General features: G+C 58.0%; 4 protein-coding genes across 4 annotated transcripts; 3 read left to right on the top strand and 1 right to left on the bottom strand.

Moving 5' to 3' along the window:
* Window positions 1-164: 164 nt before the first annotated feature.
* HER10_EVM0000149 (DNA photolyase) lies at window positions 165-2,471 on the top strand. Its single transcript, XM_035469943.1, has 2 exons — window positions 165-541; window positions 605-2,471. Exons 1-2 carry the CDS (start codon window positions 369-371, stop codon window positions 2,313-2,315), a joined length of 1,884 nt encoding a protein of 627 aa, XP_035335549.1. The 5' UTR covers window positions 165-368; the 3' UTR covers window positions 2,316-2,471.
* Window positions 2,472-2,771: 300 nt separating this feature from the next.
* On the top strand, window positions 2,772-4,668 carry HER10_EVM0003038 (uncharacterized protein). Its single transcript, XM_035472726.1, has one exon. It carries the CDS (start codon window positions 2,968-2,970, stop codon window positions 4,456-4,458), a length of 1,491 nt encoding a protein of 496 aa, XP_035335801.1. The 5' UTR covers window positions 2,772-2,967; the 3' UTR covers window positions 4,459-4,668.
* Window positions 4,669-4,801: 133 nt separating this feature from the next.
* HER10_EVM0000869 (uncharacterized protein) lies at window positions 4,802-6,198 on the top strand (the record flags this gene model as incomplete). Its single annotated transcript, XM_035470636.1, has 2 exons — window positions 4,802-5,683; window positions 5,758-6,198. The coding sequence occupies exons 1-2, from the start codon at window positions 5,105-5,107 to the stop codon at window positions 6,196-6,198; spliced, it is 1,020 nt and encodes a 339-aa protein (XP_035335599.1). The 5' UTR covers window positions 4,802-5,104.
* On the bottom strand, window positions 5,817-8,903 carry HER10_EVM0001260 (uncharacterized protein). The gene is made up of 2 exons (XM_035471015.1): window positions 7,369-8,903; window positions 5,817-7,317 (listed from the first exon to the last, which is right to left on the bottom strand). Exons 1-2 carry the CDS (start codon window positions 7,867-7,869, stop codon window positions 6,730-6,732), a joined length of 1,089 nt encoding a protein of 362 aa, XP_035335636.1. The 5' UTR covers window positions 7,870-8,903; the 3' UTR covers window positions 5,817-6,729.
* Window positions 8,904-12,435: the final 3,532 nt, after the last annotated feature.

Below are 12,435 nucleotides of genomic sequence, written 5' to 3'. Positions count from 1 at the left end.
GAGGAAAAAAAAGAAAAACAAAATGTGTGGCGCTGTGGTTGCTCCAAAAACTCGCGTGGCTTAGAGTCATTGACATCATTGATTTTTTTTGGTATCCCCGTACTCGGTCAGTCGACCCATCTTGTCTCAATGCGGAACATGTTCTCCAGGACGCGCTTCCTCACGCGACAAGTCTGTCTCCCTTTGCTGAGTGACATGCCAATTGGGACATCATCCTAGAGTTGAGGTGAAGGTATCTCGTGATTTCGTGTTTTGCGTTACACAGCGTTCGTGACCTACCATCTCCCTTACCCCAATACTTCTCAGTCACATACCTCGCCCTCACTCACTCACTCACTCCCACCCACACACACTCACTCACATTCACAATGGCACCCGGCCCGCGCGTGATATACTGGTTCCGGACCGACCTCCGGCTCCACGACTCGCCCGCCCTTGCGGCCGCACTGGCGCTCGAGCCGGCCGCCCTGTGGCCCATCTTCACCTGGGATCCGCACTACGTGTACCGCGCCCGAGGCGGCCTGAACCGGTGGCAGTTCCTGTTTGTTTCCTCACGCCCCCCCGTGGAGAAGTAAAATGACTTACACAAACCCGTTGTGCGCAGATTGGACTGCCAGAATGACCTATCAGAGAGCATCACCAAGCTCAACCCAAAGTCCAAGCTCTTTGTGCTACGCGAGGGCCCGCAGACGCTGTTCCCCAAGCTCTTCAAGGCGTGGAAGGTGACGCACCTCGTCTTTGAAAAGGACACGGACGCGTACGGCCGCGAGCGGGACGAGGTGGTCATCAAGGCCGCCCAGGACGCCGGGGTGGAGGTGATTATCAAGAGCGGGCGGACGCTGTGGGACAGCGACGCCGTGGTCGAGAAGCACGGCGGCAAGCCGACCATGTCCATGTCGCAGCTGCAGGCGGCCGGCGCCAAGGTCGGGCCCATCGCGAAGCCTGTGGCCGCGCCGGAGTCGTTGCCGGACCCGGGTGAGATGCCGGTGGACTTTGAGCAGACGCCGCCCGAGACGAAGCCCGATTTCAACGCGGAGAACCGGACCGAGGGCGGGGACGCGGCGTACAAGAAGATTGCGGGGCCCAAGGGGGACTTTGCGATTGAGACGATGGAAGAGCTCGGGTTCCCGTCGGCGACGACGCCTCACAAGGGCGGAGAGACGAGGGCGTTGGCGATGCTCGAGGAGATTCTGGCCGACAAAAAGTATACGGCAACTTTTGAGAAGCCAAAGACGAGCCCCGCGGCATTCGAGCCGCAGTCGACGACCTTTCTATCGCCGTTCCTGCACTTTGGGGCCCTGTCGGTGCGCGAGTTTTACTGGAGAGTGCAGGACGTCGTGACAAAGTACGGCAAGGGTGCTTCCAAGGTGCCGGAGAGCTTGCTGGGCCAGTTGCTTTTCCGCGACATGTACTTTGCGGCACACGCCGCACTGGGCTACCAGTTCACGCAGACCGCCAACAACCCCTACTGTCGCTTCATCCCGTGGCATTTACCATCTAAGGTCGACCACGAGACGGGCCTCGTGACGGGCGAGTACCACGTCGATTCGGCCGAGGCGGACGAGTGGTTCCGGCGGTGGAAGTACGGCGTGACGGGGTTCCCTTGGATCGACGCCCTAATGCGACAGCTTCGCGAGGAAGGGTGGATTCACCACCTGGGGCGCCACTCGGTCGCCTGTTTCCTGACGAGGGGCGGTTGCTACATTGACTGGGAGCGCGGCTGCGAAGTGTTTGAGGAGTGGCTGCTCGACCACGAGCCCGCGTGCAACGCCGGCAACTGGCAATGGCTGAGCTGCTCGGCCTTCTTCTCGCAGTACTTTCGGTGCTACAGCCCCGTGTCGTTTGGGCAAAAGTGGGATAAGCAGGGCGCGTTCGTGCGGCGATGGGTACCGGAACTCAAGGACCTGGACGCCAAGTACATTTACGAGCCGTGGAAAGCACCGCTACCGGACCAGAAAAAGGCCGGGGTGAGAGTCACGGGTCGCGGAGAGAAGCAGGAAAAGGGCGTGTACCCGAAGCCAATGTTCGACTTCAACGAGAGGAGGACGGCGTGTCTGGCGGCGATGAAGCAGGCGTACGGAGTCGGTCTCCACGGGAACGACAAGAAGGTGCGGGACGGTAGCTGGCGCGAGCTCTTTGCGGGCCAGGACACGGAGATGATGGACGAGTTTGAGAGCGACGACGGCGAGCACGCTGATCACGGCGAGGACCACAAGACGGCGCGACCCAAGGGAGATGAGGTTACACCGGCGAAGCGCGCTGCCGACGAGGGTAGCGCCGAACAGCACGCCGAAAAGAAGAAGAAAAAGTCGTAGCTCTGTCGTAAGTCTGGCCAGCAATGGAGTCAGTCAGGATGTGTGCCTTAGCTGCCTAGACAGTGCCATTAGTGAATGAGAAAGATTGTGCCTTTTTCACGACTGCCTCCCATCACAAAGCGACTGGGGTTCGGTCAAGGGTGCAATAACAATTTGCAACGCTGTCATACGTGTCGTTGAATGTGGTTGAATGCTTCCCGGATAAGTCAAAGTCAGTAATACGCCGCTGCGTAAAACACGCTGGAGTGACGTCGCACCCCGGTCCTTGGCTTGGCGCACGGCCCCAGGCAGCGGGGTCCCAACAGCCCGATCTGGAAACCGTGACCAATCACCGGCCACGGTCTGTGGAGGCAGCCGACTTCAAGGCAGGAGCACCAATTGCAGCTTCCCGTTGCTCCCTCCATGGATGGTCGTACCTTCCCGATTAGTGTCACGATGAGGCTGAACCACAATGGCCTCTCCTCAACCGTCCGACTGCTGCGTGGCACCTGGATATTGACTCAGACGATACAAAACTATCGTCTACCTTTCATCTATAAGAACCTGCAATCCCTCGGGTTGTAGAGTCAAAACATCCGACTCACCATACAACATACCATAGAACGGTCTTCCACGCAACTCCACCACCCGACTCCCAGCACCACAACACAAGATGACCAACACCAGCGACCCCGAGACCGTCGAGGTCATGCCTGAGATTCGTTCCCAGGAGCAGCCCATTGCCAGCAGCCGCAGAGTGACGGTGCGCCTGGGAGACGACGGCCCCAACTCGACACGATCAGACATCCGCATCTCTCACGGCAGCAAAAAGGACGCCCTCTCTATCCAGCTCAACCGCACAATCCGCGTCCCCGACAACAGAGACACCAACAGTCTCCCCCCCGGTCTCGGAACCTTCCCTCTATTCAAGGTCCACGATTACGCACACAACATGCCCCCGGACATGGCCAAGAAGGGCGGCATCTTCTTCCCAATGTACCAGCGCGAGGCTATGTGGGTCAACTTCTCGGCCCAGGCCCCTTTCGCCATCAAGATCTACGTTGGCGGTGTCAATGCGGTTTCCGGCCTGCCCATGACGGAGAACGAAAAGACGCTCGAAAAGCGCGTGCGGTTGCTCAACAGCGGCAAGCAGATCCAGGACTACATGGTGGTGCCTGACCAGAACTGGCTGGACGGCATTGTATCAGAGGACGGCAAGATCCGGCAGTTCGTCGCGCAGCCCAAGGGATCGGGCTTCTCGGTCGAGGCCCAGGTCACCGGAGAGGAGAACATTGGCGGCATCCAGATTGAAGTGATTCCCATCAAGAAGAATCTCCCAACCGAGTTTGACGTCCGCTACGAGAACAAGGAGCATAAGGTCGTCACCCGGACCTTCAACGTTGCGGAAAAGGGTCTCACCGGTGAGAGCACCTGGCTGGACGTCAAGAAGCTCATCCGCGACGAGTTCGACATTGCCGTCGATCAGCAGCGTCTCAGCGACCACAACAACCGCTCGGGCTTTGACAAGTACCGAATCGACTTTTCCGACAATACCAAGCTTGGCGACACCTACTTCCCACCAAACTTCTCGACTGTCAACGTCGTGCACGATACGCCAATGCGAGGCCGCATGCGCATGATGGGAGGGCTCAAGTCCATGGCGGCTCCTGGCGGCGGTCCCGAGATGATGATGTGCGCAGCTTCCGTCTCCAGTCCTATGGCGGCACCACCTCCGGCAGTGGAGGAGATGGGTCTTGCGGCTGGTGGTCTCATTACCCAAACGATCGAGGAAGACAAGTATCCGGCCGACGTCTGGGACGTCGAGGCCTCAGTGATGTTGAACCTGCAGATCCTGAGCGTCGAGTCCTTCTGCGCCGTGACTGGACAGCCGGCCCCCGACACCCCGGTTAACGCCCAGTCATACGCCAACCACGGCTATCCATTTTTTGAGATTTGGGGAGAGGAGAAGACGGGCATCAAGGGGGACTTTTCCGACGTGAAGAGCGTGGCGCAGATCGAGGCCGAGAGAGCCGCAGCGGCCGGCGAGGAGTACAAGGAGGAGGAGAGCGTGCCGGTGAGGATTGTGCAGCTGGGCCCCTTCCGAAGCACATTCCGGCCTGTGGAGGTGCTGAAGAAGGAGCTCGAAGGGCTACGCTTGGAGTGATGATTGTATGACATTTTAATGATGCATGAAAGGACGCATGGCACAGGATACTGGGTTTTCGACAATAAGAAATGTTCCGCACTCTGTCTCAAGTCACAAGCCAGATTAGGATCGTAGGTCGGACTGAAAAATTATGGCAGCAATAGTTTCTGCATCACCTTAGGTACCTTAGCCCAGATGAAAAAGAACTACCTACTTCACTTGCATGCAGTCAAAATCCCGGGCAAAAGTGGGGCCGATCGGAGCTGCCCAAGCTTTCCGCCAACGCGGACCCCTCCGGCTGGAAGAGTGACAGTAACTCACGGAGTCGTCCGTCTTATGAATTCAACAGCAGAACAGTGACATTGACCCGATCGTTCCGGACGATGGTTTCTCATCACAAAAAATTCGGCAGTCCCGCACACCAACCCCAAATTCAACCCGTCATTTTAGATTTTTTGGAGTTGTCTACCTCTTCCCCGCGTTCGAGTCGCATCTCCCGGGACCTCGGCGGACCCACATCTTGCCGAATAACACCACAGCCAACGACAGACGTATAAGTCGCGGCCCCCCTAGTACCCCCCAAAATGCATCTCCCACCCTGTCAAGAAGTAGTTTTGGTAGCACACTCGTAGAGAAAGAGACACACGCACACAGAGAAACAACAATGCCACTCCAATCCCGCGCCCAAGCCCTCGTCAACGCGCAAACCGGCGCCGACGCCCGTCTGTCCAGACACACCACCACCACCTCTTCCTCCTCCGCGCCCGCCGTCCCCAACATCGAAGCCCTCATAGCCCACGTAAAACAGCACGGCTACGTAATCATCCCCTCCGCCTTCTCCGCCGCGGAAGCAGACGAAGCCCACGCCGAGATCGTCCGCCTGACATCCTCGCCTGAGACAGCCGGGCCAGCGGGGGGGTTCTCCGCCAATGCCAATAACAAGGACAGCATCCCGACCACCAGCGCAAGCGGCAGCAGCACCACCACCACCACCACAGGCGGCAGAAACAGCTTCGAAGGCTTCAAAACCCACCGCATCTACGCCCTCCTCAACAAGTCCCCCGTCTTCCGCACGTTCCCCACCCACCCGGCCCTCCTCGCGCTCAACGACCACTTCCTCGACCCGGGCTTCCTCCTCAACGCCTTCCACAGCGTCTACATCCAGCCCGGCGAGGCCCCGCAGGCGCTGCACCACGACGACGGCTACGTTGGGGTGCCGAGGCCCCATCGGCCCTTTGGGACGGTAATGCCTCTCCCTCTTCCTCCTCTCTCCTGTTCTCACTGCCACCACCTCCATGACTGACACATCCCCAACAGGGCGTAATGGTCGCCCTCGACGACTTCACCCCCGCAAACGGCGCGACCGTCGTCATCCCAGGCTCCCACACCTGGGGCCCCGACACCGACGCCGCCCAACTCCCCCAGCGCAAAGACGCCATCCCCGTCGTCATGGACAAGGGCAGCGCCGTCTTCTTCCTCGGCACCCTCTGGCACGGCGGCGGGGAAAACACCTCGCCCGACCCCCGGAGGGCGCTGACGATCCAGTACTGCCAGCCCTGGATGCGGCCCCTCGAGAACCAGATTCTCGCCGTCGAGTGGGACAAGCTGGCCGGGATGCCGAGGCGGCTGGTGGACTTGCTCGGGTACGAGCCCGGGGCCCCGTTTGTCGGGTACGCGGATGGGGTTCACCCGTGGAAGGTTGTCCAGAAGAGGCTGAGGGAGCAGGAGGAAAGGGTTCACAGGCAGGAGAAACTATAAATGGCTTCCGATCTGTGTGTGGTCTCGTACGGTATCACTGAGCAGATGAGTCGAGTGTTGACTACATATTGTATTGTCGTGACCATGACAGGTCGTCGTATCCATCTCTGCACCAACGTGAAACCACCACTAAAAAGTATCTACGAGAAGAGTATCAACAGTCGCACCATGCGAAGATTACAGTATATAGAGCACCTCGTCAGATGCCAGTGGTTGCCATCGTATATGACAATGTATGCCGCCAAGTCAGCGGATGCGCCATGCCCAAATTCCGGCTGCTGCCAATAATCACGAAACCGCCATCCGATGCCGTCCCTTGGGACCCGGCTCTTTTTTTCTTTTGCCCAAATTCCGGCCGTGAATAGAACTAAGACTAAATACTAAGTGTAATGTGAAGACCGATGAGGTCGGATGCCGGGTGCGGCATTAGAAGTAGAAATAAATACGAGAGAATGTCGAGGGTATCATGGCGCTTGCTGAAAATCAAATAACTCAAAACATGACTCGTTACGATCAGTGCAGTCTCCCGCCTTACAACATGTTGTAAAGCAGAGCCAGGGTCATGGTCGTCGCCGCCAGAGCCCAGGAGGGCACCGACAGTCCTGCCGTGCTGACTGCGGCCAGAAGCGTGTCGTTGACATACTCTGGTCCACATATGGTATTGACCTGCGACGCGGCGTCCTCGTAGGTTGACGAGATCGCGAGTTTGCGGTTGGTGGTGAAGGTCTGGTAAATCTCCATGGTCTGTCGGAGACACGTGCCGCAGGTGGGGTTTGCACTGGCGGGCAGAGTCATGTTGAGTGGGAGGTAGTAAAAGTAGACGTTGGACGGCGTGGTGAGGTTGGTGACGGCATTGGCGAAGCAGTACATGGACGTGTCGGGGTCGGTAAGGCAGGTAGCCTTGTACAGCATCTCGTACGATTTCAAGCCGAGATAGGCCTGCATGACGATTGGGTTACCGGCCTGGTAGTCGGAGCCACAGTTGGCGTCCAACGTTAGGTTACCGGCCACACCGGTAAGGAACTCTGTACAGTACTCGACGTCAGCGCCGCAGGTGGCGTCGAGCACCCTCACAATACTCAGAAGCTTCTTTTCAGCCTCAAAGAAGGATCTCGAGCCCTGAACTAGAGTCAGCTCTTGTACATCACCGACGGACAACAACAAACATACCTGGAGCAGCAATGACAACGGGTAGCACTTTTTAAAGTTCTGGTTGGTAAGGAGCGAGTTGATGAAGCGAGGACAGGACGCGCCATCGTTGCTGGTAAAGTTGAAGGCGAGACTGGTGTCGAAAGGCGACGGCAGGGGCGAGGCAGAGTCCACAGTCGCAGCAGGCACCGTGACGGAAACGGTCAGCGTAGTCGATGCGGCAGTAGCTGACGCCTTGTCGGCTGTGCTGGGCGTCAACGTGATGCCCTCGTCGTCCCGCTTCTTCAGTTCGTCGTACCCGGGCGGAACCATGGTCCACCGACCCTTGATCATCGTAGGCGTGCGGTCGTCAATGACGAGGGCGTCCATGGGAGGAAGCACTGCGGGGGCAGTGATCTGAGCGGGAAGAACCTCGAGCACGGGTTCGGAGCCGGCCAACACCACCGAGGCAATGGTGAGGCACAGGAGAAGCCATAGTGACCGTGGCCGGGTCATGGATGACAACGACGTGATGGCCATCATGGGAATACTGCGACACGCAGGTTGGCAAGACCAAACATGATCTAGTTCCTCTTGCAGCGGTTCTGGCGAGTCGAGAAGAACGGTCCTCGACGACGGAGTTTTGATGGGGTAGGAAAAGGCAATTATTGCTGGTGTTTGCCGAGAGAACCCCACGTTGGATCGGCGCTGAATGTCTCTAGCCGGTGATCGACCAGATCACGCACGCGATGGTGGATATATTATATAGCACCAAGGAAAAACAAGATCACCACTCCACTGGCTGCACGGGTGGAACACTTTTGCGGTCGGGGCTGTGGTGCTGCAGATTCGACTACCAATGAAGGTGACGGTGAGGATGGGCGGTTAAACGAATGGAATCGGTCCAAATGGCCGAAAAGTTGACGAGTCGACGATGCTGCAGTCGACGAGAAGACTTTGAGAGATTGGTCGCGTCCACAATTGGGGTAATTCGGGGCGGTCGAGGTCGAGTCGAACGAGGTCCAGTTGCTTCCAAGCTTGCAGTTTCTGTCGGTCGCCAGTAGGTTTAGAAGTTGCCCGCCGTGGTCGAGTCGTCGAGACGATCAGCTCTGTCGGATCTGGTCTGGCGAAGGGGCAAGACGAGGCAAGGTGAGGCTCTTGGAAGGCGGCGACGATCCCTGGCTCTGGCTGGGGGGGAGGACGAGGTTAAGAAGGAGCAACGAGTGGACGAGCGCGGGCGAAGATGGGACGGGATGGATGGTCGATTTTGGGGGGAAGCTGGCAGCAATATTGGCTTGGCTTGGCTCGCTCGCGTGGTGGGAGGCGCGCACACTTGGTCGGCCGGACAGGGTGGCAGGGGTCCAGGGGAAGTTGGATGGCGACGGTGCAAGTGAAGTGGGCTTGAACTTGCGGCTTTGGGGGCCCAAAACGTAGTCGCGTAAAAATCTTGGGTACCTATCCTAGGTAGTGTAGGTAGCGTAGGGAGGAAGTACTTTGGATTTGTATGGCAGCAAAACAAAAGACAGCCTACTGCAGTATTCACGGGCAGCTCCTGTTCGGGTTCAGGTGGATTGTGAACGGGCTTCTTCAGTGGAGCGTGTGCGATGCATGGACGGCAGCTGGGGGGGTCCAGGTCGGGCTGGGTCGTATTCTCGCAGCAGCGACAGGATGGAGTCATGGGCGACGGTTGAGCCTGGAGGACGAGGTGCATGTTGGCTCCGCCGAGGGAGACGGAGACCTGGTTCTGCCCTGAGAACTTGGTGAGGGGGCACTTGGACTGGTTCGTGGACGGCGGCGTGGCCCCATGGGCCGTGGGTCCACAGCCCAGCAGAACTTCAAAGAAGGAACCGGCCACCCTTGGCAGGGACAGGGGAAGGAGGCAGGGGTAACTCCGGCCGGGAAGGGGAAGGTCCAAGGAGGAGATTTGGCGTCAAGCCACTCAGCCAGCAAGAGCCAATATTTGCGCCTGCCGCCCTCCTGGCCAGTCCAATGGAACCGTCACCTGGGTCACCACCACCCAGAAGGCGCGCACTTGCACCTGTGCCTGCCTGCACTTTCGATCCTCTGCACCTGCCTTTGCACTTTATCCGTCCCGCAACCACAACAGCAACTGCCAACCACAACAGACCTGCATCTGCGCCTGCACCCCGCTTGTCTGCTGAGGTCGGGTGCTCACGAGAGCGCGGGTCGCTAGGGTTGCACGCAGTAAGTACCTCATCAATTCTTGGAAGCTTGAGTCCTGGGCCACTGGACTGACAGGTTTCGCTTCCTTGAACTTTGCGGGTTGACATCGCAACGTCGGCTTTGGGATCCGCTAAGAAAAGCAACTCTTCAATTTCATGTGCCGGGCGGGAGTCCGGGATACCTCGAAAGTATCCGCCGTGTCCACACAGGCGTACGGATACGGAGCATTGGAGCGAGCTTGAATAAACACAAGTCTGATAGTTCATCGCATATAGGCAGGTAGGGAGATAGCATGAACAAAGGGAAAACAACCTTATCATCTCGCAATCTCAAGCGTCGACCAACCGGACTGCCCCGGGAGGGTGTCTTGTGTCGCATCGGCCCAGGTATAGACTGTACTCTGTCGTGAACTATCCGTACGTTTCTCTGGTAGCGTTGCAGCGATTATGTACGGGATGCCTCAATGGATAAGACGGAACGAGGTCGTTTTGATGTGAACGAGGTTTCCTCCCACACTGCGTATTTACACACACCGTGGTGACCACTGGCAGTAAGGGTAAGCGTTTGAACGGGCGGCTGACTGAACATGCCAGCGAGTGGTCTAGAACGGCGGGCATGGCAGGGTAGCAACGAGGGATGAGCAGCTGCGGCCATCGATTGGCACCGGCTTGGAACGGGCAGCACGTCAGACTGGATTATTGTCTCTGATGCGAGGCCGGATCTGTGGTTCTGGTTCACTAAGTGCGTGTGTGTCCGCACTTTGAGCCAAGGCAGGCGGGAGATGACCACCTCAGTGTCCCTATTGGGAATCCCCTCCCCTGCAAGTGTTAACTTGTTATGTGTGTCTCTTGGGGTCCCGACTTTTGAGGTCCCTCGTCTGGCTTGGTGCGTGTGCGGCGTGCGGTGTGCGGCGTGCGCATTGCGTTCCAATGTCCGGCTCGCGGTGCTGCGCCTGGAGTTGTGGGGGCCATACGTTCGTCTGTCTTCAGGTGAGAGCCCACATGGTTGATCTTCTCTCTCACCTGGCACAACTCTTTCGACAAGCATTTGCGTTTCTATTTCCAGTCTGTCGTCGCTCGTCACAGACGCTCTTGTACCGGCAACACTCCAGAGAGGACCCCAGAAAGAGAGCAACATACCCCTCGCGGCGGGACGGGCGAATGACGGAATGCAAACGAGGGCCCACCGCCTGGCATTATCCAGATGAACGTGCATGCACATCCATCTCGTGTGCATCGCCAAGGAGAGGGATTTTGTGAAATGTTGGCAGGTGCAATTAATTGACCTGTCCTGTATGGGCAGATGCAAAGGGCCAATCATGTACGATGTCGCTTCTGGAAAAGGGGCCAAGGTGGACTCTGCAGATTGGTTCCCAGTGCTTTGCCCACCCCCACAAAACGAAAAACACCAGAAAAGTTGCTGCAATGGCAAGAACCAGACGAACACATTGGCCCAATCTTCCTTCCTCGTGCAGTTCATCCAGTTGAGAGTCGCTCTTGCCCTGACCATAGGTTGCCCGCCACGGCAAACGGCGGGACACGACGCTGTCTGTGTCCAGTCGTCTTCCCGGCTGTCAGAATGTGCTCGTCCGTCCTTCCCGGTAAAAATAGCGACTCGTGGCCGGGCTATCCATGGTGCCAGGCCGGAATGCCGTCTGTTCGCCATTCTGCTGTCTTCTTTCCATCTTCACTTTGCATCCATGCTTCGGCTTCCCCTATCCAACTTCCGTGCGCCCTTTTCCCATTGATCCCATTAAACATTTTCGACACCATTTCCCGATTCGATCAGCCTCTATTGCCTGAGTCGTCGTCACCCGCTGCCCTACGTGGCCCGGAGAAGGAATTTGGACTGCGTCTAGACTGAATCCGTCTCAATACTCGACCGATAGAGGCCGTCGCTTCCATGCACCCGACCGCACCTCTCTTCACCAACGTCGCCCGGGAAAAGAGCATACAAGTAGTACACAACACCACAAACAGTTCGTCTCAAGGGAGAGTTCCTGCCACCTCTGCTATCCAGTACGCCTCTGCCATCAAACGCGTTGGACATCCACGGCGAGAACCTGGACCTGACCGGATCTACGAGGCACCACCAACCTCAGCCGGGAAGCTGGGACTCACGGCGGCTGCCATCCACCATCGCTCATTTCCAGCCGCGCATTCCACGAGGGGGTCCCCTGTCCACAGCCGCCGCCTCCCCAATCTTGCCAGGCTACCACATCGAGATGTGAGGTTTGCAACCAAGAACCCTACCCTATCCGCGTCAGTCTTTGCGGAGGCGCCACTACGACCTGCAGCATAAACTTCATTCAAAGTCAAATACATGGAGAGGAGAAGGCCATCCGTGCAGTGCCCCGGATCCAGCGGCCCGGCGGCAACCTCAAAAATTTTCCTCGCTCGTAAAAGGTGAGACTGCGCTCCTCGGTTCCTTGCAGAAGGGATGCTCCCTCCAGACATTGACAGGTCTCGGCCGCGGCTTACTTGGCTGCCACTGTGCGTGCGCGAGAGTTCGATATTTGGCCCAAAGTGGTCTCATTCAACTGGGTCTCATTTCCTCCGTGCCGGTACGCCGCTCAGCCCGGAGCGCTCCATGTCTCCCGCTTCCGCATGCCCAACTGCCACGCGGTGTTGACGACCGTCCTGTGTTATCCTATCGTCCACCACGTTCACAACGCCCTCCCAGCTCGGTGGGCTAGCGCCCCGCCGGTGCGAGGTCTATTGCTTTGGCTTTCGCCGCGCTTTCTGCTAGTCGACGGGTACCTGCGCCTCCCTACATAACGCACACATACCGCCGCATGGGAAATGATCAAGCTCCAGACGGCGCCGTGGCGGCTCGTACAACGGCGCCACAGATCGAACACAAGCCAGAGGAAAATTGTGCAACGGGCGGGCGCTTTCGGCCTGGCTGGCCATTGAGTGATATCAT

This window comes from Colletotrichum scovillei, assembly GCF_011075155.1.
Source record: "Colletotrichum scovillei strain TJNH1 chromosome Unknown Contig00003, whole genome shotgun sequence".
In the NCBI taxonomy this organism is placed as follows: Eukaryota; Fungi; Ascomycota; class Sordariomycetes; order Glomerellales; family Glomerellaceae; genus Colletotrichum; species Colletotrichum scovillei.
The sequence above is the reverse complement of the archived record's forward strand: the minus strand, read 5'-3'. Positions and strand labels throughout refer to the sequence as shown.

Excerpts from the sequence above, each read along its gene's own strand:
- HER10_EVM0003038 (XM_035472726.1), top strand. The coding sequence starts at position 2,968 with ATGACCAACACCAGCGACCCCGAGACCGTCGAGGTCATGCCTGAGATT.
- HER10_EVM0000149 (XM_035469943.1), top strand. The coding sequence starts at position 369 with ATGGCACCCGGCCCGCGCGTGATATACTGGTTCCGGACCGACCTCCGG. Across the intron at positions 542-604 it reads CTGAACCGGTGGCAGTTCCT|ATTGGACTGCCAGAATGACC; the intron begins GTTTGTTTCCTC and ends CGTTGTGCGCAG.
- HER10_EVM0001260 (XM_035471015.1), bottom strand. The coding sequence starts at position 7,869 with ATGATGGCCATCACGTCGTTGTCATCCATGACCCGGCCACGGTCACTA. Across the intron at positions 7,318-7,368 it reads CGTTGTCATTGCTGCTCCAG|GGCTCGAGATCCTTCTTTGA; the intron begins GTATGTTTGTTG and ends ACTCTAGTTCAG.